The 18,030-nt window shown below is 36.3% G+C and overlaps 1 protein-coding gene across 1 annotated transcript in view; it reads left to right on the top strand.

Annotated features, from left to right (window-relative positions):
- The first annotated feature begins 7,110 nt into the window (after positions 1-7,110).
- The window catches only part of RunxB (Runt related B), a 29,770-nt gene continuing 18,850 nt past the window's right edge, over positions 7,111-18,030 (top strand). Inside the window, exons 1-3 of the mRNA XM_017140733.3 lie at positions 7,111-7,407; positions 9,913-10,496; positions 10,951-11,167. Coding sequence (XP_016996222.2) covers positions 10,107-10,496; positions 10,951-11,167 — 607 coding nt within the window. The 5' untranslated portion in view covers positions 7,111-7,407; positions 9,913-10,106. The remainder of the gene's footprint in view (positions 7,408-9,912; positions 10,497-10,950; positions 11,168-18,030) is intronic.

Here is an 18,030-nt window from a genome sequence, read left to right as displayed (position 1 = left end):
AACACGATGGAGGGGGGTCTCTTTTTTGTCTCACCCCTCCCCACCCCCCTACATTTTTTCGCCCACGCCCATGTCTGCTAAGTATGTGTGACAAGTGATGCGTGTTTTGTTGCGGCCACTGTCCGAGTTTCTCCTTAAGTGATGTCCTTTTTTTATGGACTAGACGAGGTCCACGTCCACGTCCCCTGCCCCCGGGCCACTCCCCCAATTCGTTTTTTTTTCAACAACTTTTTTTCATGCTTAATTGAATGGGTCAGTCATGGGCCGTTGTCCGGTTGCCCACACGGTTGCCATAAGCGTTGTCCAACCGGAAATGTTCAATTCAATTTTTTATTGAGCCTGAGCCCCATCGTCATGGCCGTGGCTGCTTCAGCGCTAACCGCTCGGCTATTGTCTAGCTTTTATTTTCGGTTTAAATGGAAAATTAATTCAACATTTTCTTTGACAAAAAACAATATTTATTTTAAATATTTAAATTTTTAATTTTTTTGGAATTCTCTTTGGTGTTTAATGTCTTTAAAATTTTTTTTTGTTTAAAATTATTATACAGATTTTGTAAAAGTGTAAATATCAGTTTACTGTGTTTATTATTTATTATTGAAATGTAAAAAATCTTTCAAGTCGGACCATTCATTAAAAAGTTATGAGCAAAGCAAATAACGGGGCGCAAGCAGTGCAAGCAGTCGATTTACTGCAGGCTTTTTTCTAGCTTAATGGGGATATTTTTTGCCGGCACCACTGGTCCCTTGTCTTTTTCACCCATGTGGTTATTGAATATCGAGCACGTATCGTCCTTTACCCATTCTACCCACTCCGCTTTCGGATTTGCTCCTTTGTTATTCCTTGACGCTTCTGGTCATTATTAAGGTTATCTGTCGCTTATTATTATCCCGATGGTTATTGTCATCCGGCAGCAGACCCACCGACCCTCCGTTTCGGATTCCGATTCCGATACCATATCCATGTCTGTGGCCATTAAAACAAATATGGATCTGGACTTTAACTATGCTTAGCACGCACCAACAGCTTGGCACTTTTTTTGCGAGTCACTTTTTTATGGACTTGAACGCTTGGAAAAGTGAAATAAAAGGTTTATGGCATATATGTGCTAAAATCGAATGGTAAGTGGTGAAAGGTTACTCAGAAGTTGGTTAAATCCTTAGGAATATTTATACAGAAGCGGTACGATCTTTGGGGATTATTTTAATTACTATATATTGTTCGTAAATAAAATATTAAATTATTAGAAATATTATTTCCACTGTTATTGGTACTTTTGTCACAATAAATAATAAAAAGCATATGAGTTATGGTCTATGAAACTAAGGAACTGCCACCCTATCGCCCTCAAGCAATCAACCACCAAAGCACTCATATCCCATATATCTCATCATATAAAAAAAGGGCAGCCAAAAAAAAAAAATAAATGGCAAAACTGCAATTTGTACAAATTTCGCATTTTGTTTTTTTTTGCTGATCTATTTTGGCGACGGGTCCATAAAAAAAAGAAATAGAAATCATAAAACGCGGTTTACAGCTCCCATGTGTGTAATCGGCGACGTTTAACTCGAGGGGTGGAACGATTGAGAGATTGAGACATTGCCTCGACCTTTCACCCCCTCGAAATGTCCTCAAATGTCCCTGCACATGTGTATGAGGTTGTCATGGGAATTATCAAAAAAAGGAATTTAGAGTGTAAAGGAAAATGTAAAACAATTTAAAATCTTATTTTGATTTTTTCGTTTGGTTTTATGTGAAATTAATATATATGTTAGGAAGCATTTAAAAGATTTAACAGAAAATGGGGAAAAGATTGAGAAGATCAAATATTTAAAAGATTTAAAAATCAAAAATATATGTGATTCAAGGGGCTTGTAAAGCTTGTAAAATTTATTTAACACCGTAAGGCCCGTGAAAACCTTAGTTATTATTATTTAAGATGATATGTATCAACAATTTCCGCAGCCTCTCCGAAAAATAGCCCAACTTTTTGCTCTAAAATCCACTCCACTTCACACTTTTGCACCTGTCCGGTATTTATCTTTGTCTTTATGATGGCTCAAAAAGAGGGGGTGGGCGGTGTCGGGTTAAGGGATATGTGTGGGGTTAAGCGAGCTGTTGTGTGTGTTTTTGTTGGGCCAAAGTGTTATTGCACTTGAAACGCGCTGACAAGGGTATTTGACACAAATTCGCGTAGTTTTTCAGTTTTGACACATGTCACTCAAAACACACACACACACGTATACCAGTGCAAAGGTGTCCAAGTGTGTGCACTGAAAAAAATACTGCCTTTTAAAGGAATAATTAAGACATTTTTATTGTAATATCTTATTATAAACTTATAGCCAAGATTGATGGATGCTGGCATAAAAAAAAGGAAAATTTCGATATATTTTGCTAAGATGGGCATTAATATTTCCAGTGTATGAGCTGTCTTAGTTGTTTTTGTTGCTGGCTCGTTGACAAATTACTTGACTGGGGGTTTCGCCTCCTTTGTCCCCGACTTTTGTCCCCTGATGTTTATTATTATCCCAGCGGATGTCCTCACATGTCCTCCGGCCCCCTCACCCCACTCCACCCCTTTTCGGACTGAGGCTAATAAATAATAAACCAACCTTGTCCCATACCAACTTCCTTCCTTATCCCCCCTTTGTTTTTTTTCTTTCTATTCCGTTGAGGTTGACAAATGTGTCAGAATGCAAATCCGCAACAATTAAAAGAAAAATCAACACAAAACGGGAAATGTGAAGGCTGAAGGCGTAGGAACGAGGAGAGGGGTTGGAAAAAAAGACTAGAAATTTATACAAAATTGTTGTACCCTTTTTAAAAAAATGTTGAGAATTTTTACGGTTCTAAAAATCATAAAGAAAAAACTCTAAAAATAAAATTAAATTTTTAAATAGTGAAGAACAATATATAGGTTGAAATTAAATGGCTATGTAATAATTCTAAAAATAACAATAGTAACTTTTATAAATTTGTTAAGGCATTAACAGTTAATTCAATAAATTGTAATATTTTATTTAATCAGCAACGTCAAAAAAAGAGTTTGAAATGTCCGTTATTTTTGCCTAGCAGTTCTGGCTAAATAAATAATACACTTTCCCTCCTGGGGGTAAATGAAAAGTGTCATACCGCCTTGTCACCTGCACCACCCACACCCACCGCCCACTCAACCACCCACCCACTTCAGTGGCACTTGCCGCCGCTTTGCCAGCCATTGTCGTTCCACTTTAGAATTATTTGCACAAAATCTTTCAGCGGCAGCAAGGATTTCTCGCTCCTGTGCTCCTTGAGCTTCCGCCGACCAACTTGCTTCATAATTGTCCTTCCTCTTTCGAGGGGGCGAAGGGGCGGTGGGTGGTTGAGTGGGCGGCTGAGTGGGTGGCTGGTGGGCGGTGGTGCCTGGTGTCGTTGCTTAGCGGTCTTGCAACTTGAACGCCTCTCGTTGCCTCTAACTACGGAGGAAAATAAAAATATATATGACACTGTGGAAATAAAAGTAGTTATGTCAACTAACATATAAAAGTCTAGACAAAAAAACGGGAAGCAGTTAAAGTTACCCAAAACAAATTGTCAAAAAAATCGAAATCTAATCAAAAATATAAATATTTATTTGATTTGAAAATTTAAATAAAAATTATGTATTTTTTTAATTTTTATTATATTTGGTTATTTTACATTATCTATTTTAAATAAATAAATATATTTTTTTAATATTTAATATGTAGGTATATATACATAAAATTCCCAATTTCACAATTTAGTTCTCTGTGTAAAAAGCAAGAAAGCCAAGGAAAATGGAAGTGAAAAGTAAAAAATCGTTATTTTCCTGCAGTTTTTTCCCTTCTTTATTTCTTTATTTCCCTCTCAGTCCTCATTATTATTTACCCTCTTTGGTGACGCCGCTGGGCATTTTTGGTTTATCGTTTTAATTGCCTTGGTTTCTTTGGCATGGGTGGCGGTTGCAGGGGGTTGAGAGGGGCGTTGAGGTGGTTTAGAAGGTGTTGGGCTGGGCGAAAGGGTGTCATCGATAAGCTCCACGGGTGTGACAGAGTGTTCGGCTAATGATAAGCACACAGAACTTATTCAAACTGGCGACAATGCCACACATGCGGAAATCTCCTAATTGGGGGCAAATTAGTTGCGAAAAGAAATCAAAGGGCTGGGACTAATTTCTTTAGGAGTATGGAAACCATAACAAACAAACAATAAGAAAATAATAAAATCTATTTAAAATTTTTTTATAAAGTTAAATTTGAAATTCCGTAAAAGAAGCCTTCCATTATGTATTTTGGATTTATTAAAGTGATCATAAAATTGGTTGATTACTTAGTTAAAATGTAACCAAATATATAGGAAGACTTTTGAATTGAATAAATGAATGTTTACATTAAGCACAGTACTTATAAGTATTTTTTATTATCTAAACAAATAGATTCTACTAAAAAACGGGAAGAAGCCTCTTAAATGTAATATGGAAAATCTTTAAAATACTTCCTAAAGATTAAAATTGTTTATAAATATTTTATTATAAATATACTTATTTAATACAACATTTAATATTATCCTATAGTTTCTCGGTATATTTCTTATTGAATTATTTCAGATATTTGTTTAACTTTTTAATACATAAAAGGAACAAAGTATTATTTAAATAAACAAATAAAAACTTGAACTATATATATTTAAATTCTAAAATACATTTTTATTCAAATTAATGAATAAATTCCCAAGAGACCCAAGTATTATTTAAGGTTAATATATTTAATTAATTTTGGCCTGTGCTTTGATTGATGGTGGGTTGGCATTCTAAGTGATTCCAATTAGTACGGCTTCTCCTATAATATTTTCCTAATTTTTTTCCGCCCCAGCTTTCCACCATTTTCCCAACATTGGAGCCCAACGGAGGGGGATTTTCCCGCTGGCTGGCGAATTTGCGAGCGGCTTGGCAATCGAAATCCGCTCATTGGCTGCATTGACTCAAGCGGAACGCGTAGTTTTGGTTGGCTATCAAAGTGTGTGTGTATGTTTGTGTGTGTGTGTGTGGTTGCAATAGTGGTTGTGGTTACGCCTCTGTGTGTGTGTGTGTGAGAGCCGCCCTGTCCAATACAGATGCCTGATTAGAGGAGTTTTGATATAGTAATCGACCGCAGCGTGTAATAATTCCTGCGGTTTCATAATGCCCAACCACACACAAACACAGATATCCTTGGTGGTGCGCAACCGCTGACACCAACACACATACACCACCACCCCTTAACTCATGAATAACACACACACTTAACCCCCTTTTTTCGCCGAAGAAACCGCAAAACGAAGGAGGGTTGCAAAGGCCTACGAAATAATGTGAAAAACCAAAAATGCCTAAAGAAAAAACCCGAAAAACCCAAGGAAGTATTTAGCACCGCCCTGTAGGGAATTTTCAGTTATTTTTCATTTTTTTTTTCTTATTTTCCAATGGGCGGGCGGTTGGCTGTGCCCCAGCCCCATGTGGTTGCAATTTTTCCACTCATTCTTCGGCTTTTCTTGGCCGCAAATGGCAGCCGCAAGATATCGGCCCTCTCTTTCCCGCACCCTATAGCCGTCTCTTTCGCGCTGGCTTACCAATTCCTGGTTTGCCACAAAGCCGCGTCTCCAACGCTTTGCTTTTGCTTTTTTTCTTTGCCTTCTTTTTGCTTTTTTGAGATGAGATGAGAGACTTTTTTTCGTTGAGTCCTTTCCAAGACGAAATTCTTTTGGGGGTTGAAGTAAAAGGAAACGACAAAAAAAAAACGAAAGCACCAAGGAAAGGCAAAGAAAAGCCTGGGAAAAAACTCAAGAAGTTCGCCCCGTCTCTTTCCGGCCCGCTATTCACCTCTCGTTTTTTTCCAGAGTGCTTCGAAAAACAAAAAAAAAATTGAGCGCAATTTTTCTAAAAATCCGTGGTGGGTTGCCCTTTTTCAGGGGGTGGTAGGTGGTGAAGTAGGGGGTTCGACTCTACTCCACTCTTCTCAGTCCAACTTGAAGACGTCGTTGCGGCCTTTCTGCTTGTGGTGTAGTTGACGTTTTCTGGTTTCGGTTTTCGGTTTTCGGTTTACTTTGCCCTTTGCCCTTTTGCCCCTACCTCCCTCAGCCGACTGCGCTGCCGGCGTCGACGCCAACGTCGACTGCGCTGCCCAGCGACAACCGCTGCTACTGGTTCTCGCGGTAAATGTTAAGCCAAAAAAAGAAGGAGAGGCGGCATCCAAGCATCCAGAGCAACAACAACAGTTCCAGTAAGCAGGAAAAAAATCCAAGAAAGCACCACAGTCCGGCCTCCTTAGGGCGAACTTTGGGTCAGAGCAACCGTTTGTTCATACCAAATAATGATGGAAATAAATTATATAATATATAGCATTATAATTTAATACAACTTTCAAATAGATGGTTCTTCCTTTTTTATCTTTTCATTTTGTCTGAACTGTATCCGGGTCGAAAGACCAAATATGTAAGCAATCGGAAAATGTTGGTCCTTCGAGCCGGATTTCCTTAGTTCATAAGTTTTGTGTCGTAAAGAATTGTCCAAATATTATGTAAGTGAAAATAGTACATTTCCCCAATTACATTTACAAATAAATTAGAGCCTTGACTTTACAAATAAATTTCTTAAATTAAGAAAAAATAAAAATTAGGGTTTATTTTATTTTGAGTTCAATAACTCAAAACGCAATTGAAGTATTCTTTCTTAACGTTCGCTCGGCCGAGTCTTGACTGTATATACCCCCAGCAGTTGAGTAAGAAGTCGACATAGACGTTCCCCTGGGGGGCGGGGTGATGTTGCAGTCTTCAAAGGGGGGTGGTGGGTGGGTGGTTGACGAGGTGGTCCTGCTTCTTTTCGCCTGTGATTATGATGAGGCGTCGCCTGTTCGCTGTTCCTTCGTCCTTCGTGAGCGCTCTGCGTGAGACTTCGTTACAGTTGGATGTTGGATGCTGCTGTACACTCGTTCTATTTGGAAAATAGGAAAAGTGGGGGGCCTCTGCCGCGGTCGACGTCGCTGCCGACGTCGGTGGTCGGCGTTGCCAACCGCTCGTAGTGGTCGCGTTCATGGTTACCGCAAAAAAATAGTTTAATATCTCCGTGTCGTTTGATTCGATCGCCAGTCTCTCAGCCCCTCTATCTATATATGTGTGTTAGTGTCTCTGAGTCCCTGCTTCAGTGTGTGCGTGTGCCGTGCGTGTGTGTCGGTGTGTGTGTGTGTGTGCCGGTGGCTAAATAACAAAATTGCCAAATTACCACAATTAAAAAAAAGCTAGAAATCGCAAAAAAGTCTGGCCAAAATTCCATAATTTTTTTAAGGTGCTTGTGTTGTAAAAAAAGAATACAGAAACTACATTTGGTGCTGTGCTGGAAGAAAAAAGAAATATACCTAAAACTTCAATAGAAAAGTAAGTTTCTGGCTATCACGATCGTTCGTAAATTGGACCAAAAGTGATCGACAGATGTCCAAATTCGAAAGTCAAAGGATATTCTACTTTGTTCCACAAATAAACTTAATGATCAGCAACTTACAGTATTAAAATATTTGTTTTTACAAAAAAAACTTTAGTTTTTTTCGTGTTATTATTAAAATTTATAAAATGTATTTAAAATAATTTAAAAGAAGACAATTTATAGTAAAAATTAACTAATGCATTTTCCTCAAATTACATAGCTACATTTGCATGCAAAAGAAAGAGTTCTTTGTATTTTATTGATCGTAGTTAGAATAGATTAATTTCGTTTTAAAAATAAATATTTTTATAGAACACATTTGTTTTAGTTTTAATTTTTTTAATACAAACAAATAAATATTTAAAATATATTAAATACTTGAAAACATTTTTATTTTTCTAAAAATATTTAATACATTTGATATTCGTATTCTTTTATTAAACAAATAAATAAAATAAGCCACGAAACGAAAGTAAAAATCTTATAGAATATATTACAATTTCGAAATACCTTGCAGAGCATTAATCATAATTTTCAAGTCAATTGGTTTTGATTTTGATTTTCTAAGCACCACAATGCCGCATAAATCCATCCTTTTCGTTTTCCCACGGGTTCATTTACAATTGTTGGTCTAATTGTGTGGCTGCCACCCCGCAACCGACTTGTTTGTTAACCGATTATATAGACCGACTTCGGTGGAACCCCCCTTCCTCTTTCCCATATTATCTGTGGCCACATATGTCGCCACATAGTCGCTTGGCCAGCTCATTTGGCCGGACATCTGCATTCGGCAGCGTGCAAAAAATGCATATAAATATATATGAATTCACACGTATGTATTCATTACAGAGCGGAAGTTGTAAAAAACGCATAACGTATACGCAGCAGCCTACATGTATGTGTGTGTGTGTAGATATGTATGTATCTTTAGGTCTGATGGTGTTTGTGCAACTCTTGCTACTACATTACAAAACAAGAAGGACATTCCAGGGGTTCGAGAGATCAGAAGTTTTAAATACTCTTTTCGCTTTAGTATTTTTTCATTAAAAATTTTACATTTATTTAATTTTTTTCTGATAAATAAATAATACAAAATTTTATGTTTAAAATGGTATTTGTATTGTCTATTTAAAATTAATGTTTTTCTTTAAATATAAGAATATTTATCTTTTTATGATGTTGAATTTTATATAATATTTGTTTAGGTTCTAAATTTCATAAGGAAGATATTTGTAAATTTGTTTGGTATTCTTTCTTTTTTGTAAATTTAAATGAATATTGAAAGAAACTTGCAACGTAAATTGTATCAACAATAAAAATAACTTACGGCTTTATTTATAAAATAGTAATTTTGATTTCATATCATAATATCATAATTAAAACTTTAAAAAGTATCCTGAAAATAGTAAAATAGGCAAAGTGAAAACAAAACGCGTCCGTGTCCGGCAACTGGTTTTTATTTTTATTTAAACAAAGGCAACTGGCTGGGCATTGTTGATTTTTTGGTGGCCAAACACAAGCCGGCAACATCTGGCGCTTTCGATAATTTTTCCCCGTTTTTTGCGTATTTTTTTTTACCATTTGATGGACATGAAATGGATTCATTTTTTTTCTGCACATATGTATGCACATATTCGTACATCTTAGTTTGGGTCCAACGGCTGCCAACGGCTCGAAATTCCTCATTATTGGTTATGATTTTTTAATATTTAATTGAGCTGCAATCGCCGACGTCGGCTTAAATGCAAATTGTGCGCAAAGGTGTGCGGTTCGCTGCGATTCCATTCGATGCGATTCGATTCGTTTTGGTTGGCTTCTGTTTGGTTTCCAGATAGCGATACTATAGAGCAACAGTTTCTCATTCTGATTCTGATTCCGAATCGCCTTTGTGTCCCAGAACCCATCCACCATCCCCATCCCCCGAGGTCAAAGTGCAATAATAATTGAGCTGTTGTCGCTGCTGACGGCAATAAACAAAAAGTGCAGCATACTTATGCGGGCAGCAAGCGGAAAAACAAAGAAGAAATACAACAAAAGCGCGGCAATCGGGAATAAAAAATAAAATCAGTGCCGTGTTCCAAAAAACATTTTCAAAAAAAAAAAACATTTTTCAAAAAACAAAAATAAAAACAAAATAAAACAAGTGATTATTCTTAATTTAAAATGTAATTTTTCTTTAAAACAATGTGTGATAAAATATAATAGTGAAATTTGATACATTTCTTTTAAAACAATTTAAGAGCAATTTTAAACAAGATTGGTTTTATTATTTCAATAAAATACTGGCTTCAGTTATAATTATAAAAAATATATTTTTTTTAAGTTTTTAAAATTTGTTGAATATAATATTTAAATTTGCTAAAAAATCCTTTAGAATTTCCAGAGAATTCCGTTTAAAGAACCACCATACTCTCTGTTGGCAATCCGAATTTCACTCGCAGTCCACATTAATTTTCCAGATTGACCAAATGAGCTGACAATGATCGGATTGAAAGCGTCGACTCTTTGAGGCAGGCATTGAAATCAAACCGAAAACCCACGAAACGAAACCCGCCGGCAACTGAATCTGAATCAGAATCAGAATCCACTGAATATATACTGGCGGCCAAAGAGAGGCCCTGAAATACCTTGTGCCCAGCTAGCAGCTGCAATAATGCACATTTCTGCTGAGGTCAGTTCGACCACCTCAAATCAAATACAGCAGCAGCAGCAGCAACACCAGCAGCAACAGCAGCAACATCAGACGTTGCAACAGCAGCAGCAACAACAACAGACAGCAACAACAACGACCACAACGAAGCGGCGAAATGCTGAGTCCTCCTCTGCCAACAACAATAATAATAACAACAACAACAATACCAGCACCACCAACAACAACAACAACAGCACCACGAACAACAACAACAATAATAATAATAATGTTAAAACAAAGCCCGTGGACACGAGTCCTTACTTGACCCCCGAGAATCTCATCGAGCGCACCGTCGACGTCCTCCTTGCCGAACATCCCGGCGAGCTGGTCAAGACGGGGTCACCACATGTGGTGGGTAAACCAACAAATAAACTAAATACTATTCTATATTTTCACCCAGATTGTTAGCAACAAGAAAACATAACTATAAATTGTAAAGCAAATGAATTTTAAACAAATTTTGTTCTATCGGGGTCACCAAATTTACCCATATTTGGGTAAATATATTTATAATTTCTTTAGTTTTCATCGATAGTGCTAGCAACAAAAAAATAAGAACCATAAGATTTAAAATTGCATATTTAAGTTATTTTTGTTATATCGGGGTCACCTTTTATGTTAATTTACATATAATTAAATAGAGTATTACTTACATACAAGAAACTATAACATCAGATGGCAAAAAAAGAAAGGAAAATAGTTTATTTTATATTGACCACATCTATAGCTATGGGATATCCGAAAATTATATAATAAATCTTAGAAATTTTAATAATCTTAGAAATATTTTCCCATATCCGAACAGGTCTGCACCACTTTGCCCACGCACTGGCGTTCAAATAAAACGCTGCCGATCGCCTTCAAGGTTTTGGCCTTGGGCGAGGTCATGGACGGGACTATAGTGACCATCAGGGCGGGAAATGATGAGAACTTCTGCGGGGAGCTAAGAAACTGTACGGCGGTGATGAAGAATCAGGTGGCCAAGTTCAACGATCTGCGATTTGTGGGCAGGAGCGGAAGGGGTGAGTCCTATATAGTGTTACATAGAATTTAAGGAATTAAAAAATATATATATAGTTTATTTTAAAAATCTTTTTCCTATTCATCAAGACATTTTTATATATTTTTGCTTTAATTACTATTATTTCAGAATAATATAAGAATAAGTTATTGTAAAAGTCTAGAACCAAACGTGTTTTTGCTTTTAAGAATTTTTAAAATAATTTTTGTAATTATTAGTTTATTTTTTTATTATATTTTTATTATTTTTCGTTTTCATAAAATATTTTTATTATTTCACCACAATATTTTAATAAACTGCATGTAAAAAACCCTGTTGAATCATTTATCTTTTGTTTGTTTTCACTTTTGGTCATTATTTATTATTTGTTATAGATTTAATATTTTTTTGCTATTATTTCACAATAATATTTAAAAAAAACTGATTGTAAAAAGTCCTTTTGAATCATTTATCTTTTCGTTGCTTTCACTTTTGGTCATTACCATTTGGCATATCATTCGCGTTGATTGCTTGCTTCCTGCATAGCATATTGTCACACCCAAAAGTACACACCCCATGTGCCCAGAAAAATGCCCCCGAAAAATACATACAATCACTTGGCCATATAAAGAACACATCAAAAGCCGCTGACAAACTTTTGTAGCCAGCGTTTCCGGGTGCTGGGTCCTTGGTCCTTGGTCCTTTTTTGGCCTGGCATCAACAAATAAGATAAGTAGTCTGTAGTTAATTTTTATATGTCTATTGGGGACGTCCAGGGGCGTCGTCGCGAGATGTGAAGAGAGGGGGGCAGACGGCAGACAGTCTTGACAGTTCGTTGTCAATTTTGCTTGAGATTTTTTCTCGCCGCCGTTATTGCTGTTCATTTCGTCAATTTATCACGAACGCAATTTAAAAATCAAATCGAGGGTGACAGACAACATACTGTGATAGAATTTCCCTTTGCCTTCAGCTTTTCCTATTTTCTTTTTTTCCATTTTTTTTCGTTGGCAAATTAAATCAGCGTAACTGTTTATTCAAAGCCCCGGCAACACAACTTTTACTTTTCGCCCAAGTTATTTTTCTTCGGGGATTTTTTTTCGGGGCATGTCTAAGTGCGCGCTTTGCCGCGGCATTTGACAATTTGCTCATTAAGTTTGTCTGACCCCTCGAAAAAAAAAACCGACGGTGGGCGGTGGTGGGTTAAGGTCTCTTCTTAAGGCACCCTCATCAGCAACGTCTTCGAGCCATCCATCCATTTCATTCATCCATTTCGGCCTTTGCTCCTCTTGTTTGACATTTTTAAACGTTTCAAGTGCCAAATAATTCCTTGGGATTTACTTTGGCAAATCTTTTTTAAACATTTGATTATAGCAAGGACCTTTTTTCCCTACTAATTATCGGCAGGAAAGAAGAACGGCGGACAAAAAGGGCGTGACAATTGCCAAAGGGCAGCATCAAATGTTTTACAAATGGATTTAAATTATTTAACCCGAAATGGGAACCCTTTTTTTTCTCAGTTCTCTGGTTTTTTGGATTTTTTTTTTTGCAATTCCCTTCTCGTTTTAATGCGCTACAAAAGGATTACGTGGGTGGAAGTCTCGCTTCGTATTATTTGCTTAATTTCAATTAGCAAACAAATGCAAATCCCTTGTACTACGGAAAAGTAATGCAAAGCCTGCAATTGTAATTGTCCGTTCGTTGTCCGTTTGTTGTCCGTTCGTTGTATTTGTATTTGCTACAACTAATGCCACTTGCAGTTGTCAAGGCTGCAGACGCTCCAGCGCCCTTCGGTATGCAGCAAATTTATGAGGGCCAGCATGGGTTAAGGGGTGCGCATGGGTAGCAGGGGGCGGAAGGGTTAAACTCGGGGGACAGCTCTATTGATAGTCCTGCAAAAGAGCCTTTCATTATCGCAATTGCTGGGGATACGCTTTGCAAACGTGGGTGTTATGGAAATTTAGAGGGTTTCGAAAACGCAGAATCGGGGAAAAGCAGATTATATAAATGTTGATTCTTAAATTAAATGGTAAAAAGAAGACAATTTTATTTATTTAATATTTTAATGGTTGTATTAATTTTATATTATTATGTTTGTGTACTAGAAGATACTACAAATATGCTAAAAAATATGGAAATTATTTTTATTTTATTTTAATATTTTCCAAATCAAAATTAAAATTTTTGTATGTATAATCCCAGTTCTTAGCAGAAAACTTTTTAAAAACTTTAAAGATTAAATTAAATTTTATAAGATAATTTTAAAAGTTCTTATAAATTGTTCCAAGTTGAAATGAAAATTAAATTAAATCACGTTGATTATTTTATTCATACCACTGTATTTATATCGATAATCCCTGGCCAGTTCTTAGCTGAAAAGCAATTCTTTTTTCGCGTGCGTGAAGCATTCGTAATTTTAATGATATGGACCACGCAGCGTATGCGTAATGCCGCTGGTTGGGGGGCAACGCAATTAGATAAAATGGCGGCATCAGCAGCTGCAATCGTGGAAATCTGTGAGTGGGAAATGGGAAGTGTGTGGAAATGGAACTGCAGTTGCAGCCAAGCGGAAACTGCATAATCCACACACCCACACAGATGCGCCCGCTCCCACACATATGCACAAATGCAACGGGCGTTGTTGTTGTTGTCGACTAATGAATTACAATCACTTGGATGCCGTTTCGTCGAAAGAGATTTCTCGGAACGGTCGGCAGCAGGGGGTTAAGGGGTCCAAGGGTTAAGGGTCCGGCACATGTAATTATTGTTGCCATATGCATGTAAATGAGAGCTGCACACTGATGTGCAAGCACTTTGAAGTGCATTACCAAAGTGCAACGCAACATCTAAGCTCCTGATAATATGTTAATTAACTGCAAGTGATTATAGCCTGCTTATTGCTCAGTTTATACCCGTAGAATGGGTTTGTAGCCCCCGCATTCAGTTCATTGTCAGCCAAATTCGTCAAATGCATTAGCTGATTGCCCCCACGATTTGTTCTCAATATATTAAAAACCCAAAAACCTTTTTAGTATTTATAATATTAAAAGTAAATATTTTTAGGTTATTAGATAAAATAAAAAATTCTATAAAAAGCTCACTTGGCTAGACTTTCGAGAAGACCTGAAAAACTAGGAAAGAAAGTGGTCCCACTATTTTGTTAGCATTTAAAATACTTTAAGACTTAATACAACAAATCCTTATATTTATATCGTTATAGTACCCAGTGGCGAATCTAGGATTTTTGTGGCGGGGCGTATCAGGAAAAAATTTTTTTGCATTCTTTTTGAATAGCGGGTTTTAAAAAAAATATGAGTTTTTTCTTAGTGTTTTTTTGCTGTAACTTCGCCAAAAATAATCCTACACCAAAAATACATACAGTTTTGAACAGATAACAAAGTAATAAATAAATCCATGACCCTTTCCGGGTGATCTTCAAAAAATTTAATTTTCGCCAATTTTCAATATTTTTGTAAGGGGGTGCATCATGATTTTTTGCGAAAAATGGCCAAAAAATAAAATGTTCAGGCTTAAATGCCAATCGATTGGAAATTTAATAACGAGTTCAGAAAGGTATGACAATCTATATTTGGACCAATATTTGCCTTGTTACGGCAAAAAAAGTAAATATTTTTCTGTGAAAAATCGGGGTGTGGGTTTTTTGGCAAAAATTTGAATTTTTTATTTGTGTTTTTTTGCTGTATCTTGGCCAAAAATAATCCTACACCAAAAATACATGCTGTTTTGAACAGGTAACAAAATAATAAATAAATCCATGAGAGTTTCCGGGTGATCTTGAAAAAATAAAAAATGGAATAATATCAAACAAATTTTATAGAAAATGTAAAAAACAAAATAGACTTCAGAGAATACCTAAAGAAATAAGTGAATATTCCAGTGGTCCATTGTTGCCTTTTTCGGTTCCCCTTTGAATTCCTGAGTTCCCGAGTTCCGCTCCTCAGCTTCTTTAAAGCTTCCGGCATCCATTAAACTTCATTAAAAATTAAATATGCGCCCCAGCGTTGTCAGTCAGTTGGCAGTTGGAAAAGTCGGGAAAACTCGAGAGCAGACTAACTGGGCGCCTTTTTGTGGGATTAGGGGCGTGGCACTACTCGACTGAGGACTCAAAAACCCTTTTCCAACTGACACGCATCAATTTACCAGGCGCTGTGCTCGAAAAATGCTCAAGACTTTTAATGAGATGAAGGTGAAATTTCATTATGAAGTTTGCCGCACTAAGATGAAGACCCCCTCCTTATTCCGCCTCCTTTTTTAGCGAGGGGGTGTGGTTGCGAACGGTAACCTCGTTAAGCTTAATTAATAGCAGCAATGTGATAAACACCCAGGCCAACAGCCAAAATGGTCGCACTAAGGCCGCCATTTTGAAGCCAGGCCTCCTCTACAAAAAACACTGAACAAAAATGCACATACTTTCCCGTTATTATTATTAATATGTTGTTTGAAAACACTTCATTTGAAAACGAAGATTTTTTTGATATTTATTATTTTTAAAATGTGGGAAAAAAACTTTAAAATTTTTAATAATTTCTTGGATTTAAAAAACAAATTTTAAAAATAAATAAAAAATATTTATAAATTGCCTAAATGGAAATATTTAATAAGTATTTATTATAGCACAAAAGACATATCTTAAAATATAATAATTTAATAATAAATAGAAGACTATAAAAAACAATATTTATTTGGATTCAAATTGCATTCGATTATATTTCAATCGAAATTTTTTTAAACTTAGTTATAATTAGAAAAACTAAAGACCATTATTATAAAATATATTTTTAAAAAATTCTCCAAAACAGTGTTTTTATGCCTTAAATTGTAATTTTTGAAGACCCTCACTCTGATTTTTCTCTGTGCACCAACCTACACACACAAAACTTTTGCCCAGGTGTCAGCAACAGTCAGCAACACAAACAACATCGACCGGCGACAAGTTCGTTTTTTAATGAGCCAACGTCAACGTTGCCAACTCGCTGCTGCCGTTGACATTTGACAGATTTCCTAGGAGCTGCCGCTTAGATACTTTCCTTTTGGGGGTGGGCAGTTTCTACTTATTTAGGCATTAGTCGGTAGACACCCAACCATCCCAAAAGAAAAAAACAAAAAACCACCCACAAAGCCGTCGCCCCAAGTAGTCCCCACCCCATCCATCCAATGACCTCGCCAGCTGGGCGTATATATCTATATATATTTTATATATATCTATATAAATAGTCCTTAGACTCTTTGGCGAAAGATTCTTTGGGGCGACAGGCGGCATCGTTAGTGGAATTATAGTCGAATGAATTTCAACCTTGGCTACCCCTATTAACCTGACATTTCGGGCATCTTAAATTCCAGTTAGCGCCTTTTAAACGACTCCCAACAAATTCGAAACTTCCATTTGTTTAAGTCGCTTTAAAGTTAACAAAATGGAAAACTTTTAAAGATTTTTCTAGGTACTTTTTAACGAAAATACTTTTTATATAATTTTTAAAAAATGGAACAAATTATTCTAGATTAACCGAAATGAAATTGCTTCCATTCAGTATTTTATATTATTATTTTTATATCTTTACGATATAAGCTATTAAATTATGAAGGTATATTTTATGGAAACTTTTACATTCTCAAAAAAAAACTTTGAAATTAAATCAAGGACCTCTTCTATTATATAGATTATAATCCTTATGACTTTCGCACCTTTTTTTTCTTTTTCTTCATCTAAATATATATATTTTTTTTTGTGGGCGAATAACCAAGTTGAATTTTCTTTGCCGTTTGTTTGTTTGATTGTTTGTTTGCCTGTTGGCTCATAATGTTTGTTTGAACAGTGCCTGTGTGTGTGTGTGTGTGTGTTTGCCTATGTGTGTGTGTTGGCCTTAAATTCCTTGTCGCTAGTCGCATTTTGGCCAGTTTCGCTGGCGGATGAGACTGGAGTCTCCAGTCAAAGGCGGTGGCGAGCGAGCGTTGCAAATATTTGCCGAGGGACAAGTATGCGCAATTAAAATTTGATTTAATACAAATGCACACACACAGATACATGTACAGAGACACACACAGATACAGACGGAGACTTGTGTTTGTTTGCTTTCGTATTTGCCTGTTTGCTGGTGGCACACAGTATCCAATTTCGGAAATTACTTGCGCATCATCGGTTGGAAATTCCTTGAGTATCGAATGGAATTTAATTGAAGTCACGAATTCTCACAAAATTCAAGCAATCTCTACAGACACACACACTCACATGTGTACACTTTACATAAATAAATCAGATGGCACATTAACACTTCTTCGGCCAAAGGGGGTGGATTGCTGCCTTACATTTTCCTTGCGTTTGATGTTGAATTTTTAATTTTCATTAAGCAGCCGCCAGCCCTTATGACAGGTTTTTTTTGTTTTCCCCTCCTCGATTTTCCAGTGGGGTTGCTAACTTCCGGTTGGTGCCCTCACACACACGCACTTGTCATTTCTGTGTTTGCCGTGTGCTTAATTGATATTTGTATAATGAAATGTGTCACAGGATTTTCCTGCCCGCATCATCTCGTGTCCTGAGAAACGGCAGAAGGAGTTGCCGAAAACCCCAACTGGCCCTCAAGATTTGTTGACACTTTCAAGGGTTCTTAATTGTAAAATTTGGTTTAGTTCGGCAGCTCGGGAGTTAATTTAATAAAAGATTATCTAAGAATATTATATATTATGGGAATTATTTAATTTACCAGATAAAAAGATTATCTAAATAAATTTTAATCAGGGACCGATTTGATTTATTTCTTAATTAAAATTAATAACTGAGTTTGAAGCAAAGATCCGTTACACGTTTATAATAAATACCATTTACGTTTCTTTTTAATTTACTGCTCGAATTTTTTGTACTTTAATTCAATT

The sequence above is a fragment of the Drosophila takahashii genome, chromosome X, assembly GCF_030179915.1.
Source record: "Drosophila takahashii strain IR98-3 E-12201 chromosome X, DtakHiC1v2, whole genome shotgun sequence".
NCBI classification, from domain to species: domain Eukaryota; kingdom Metazoa; phylum Arthropoda; class Insecta; order Diptera; family Drosophilidae; genus Drosophila; species Drosophila takahashii.
Note: the sequence above shows the minus strand (reverse complement) of the source record. Positions and strands in the feature narration are given on the sequence as shown.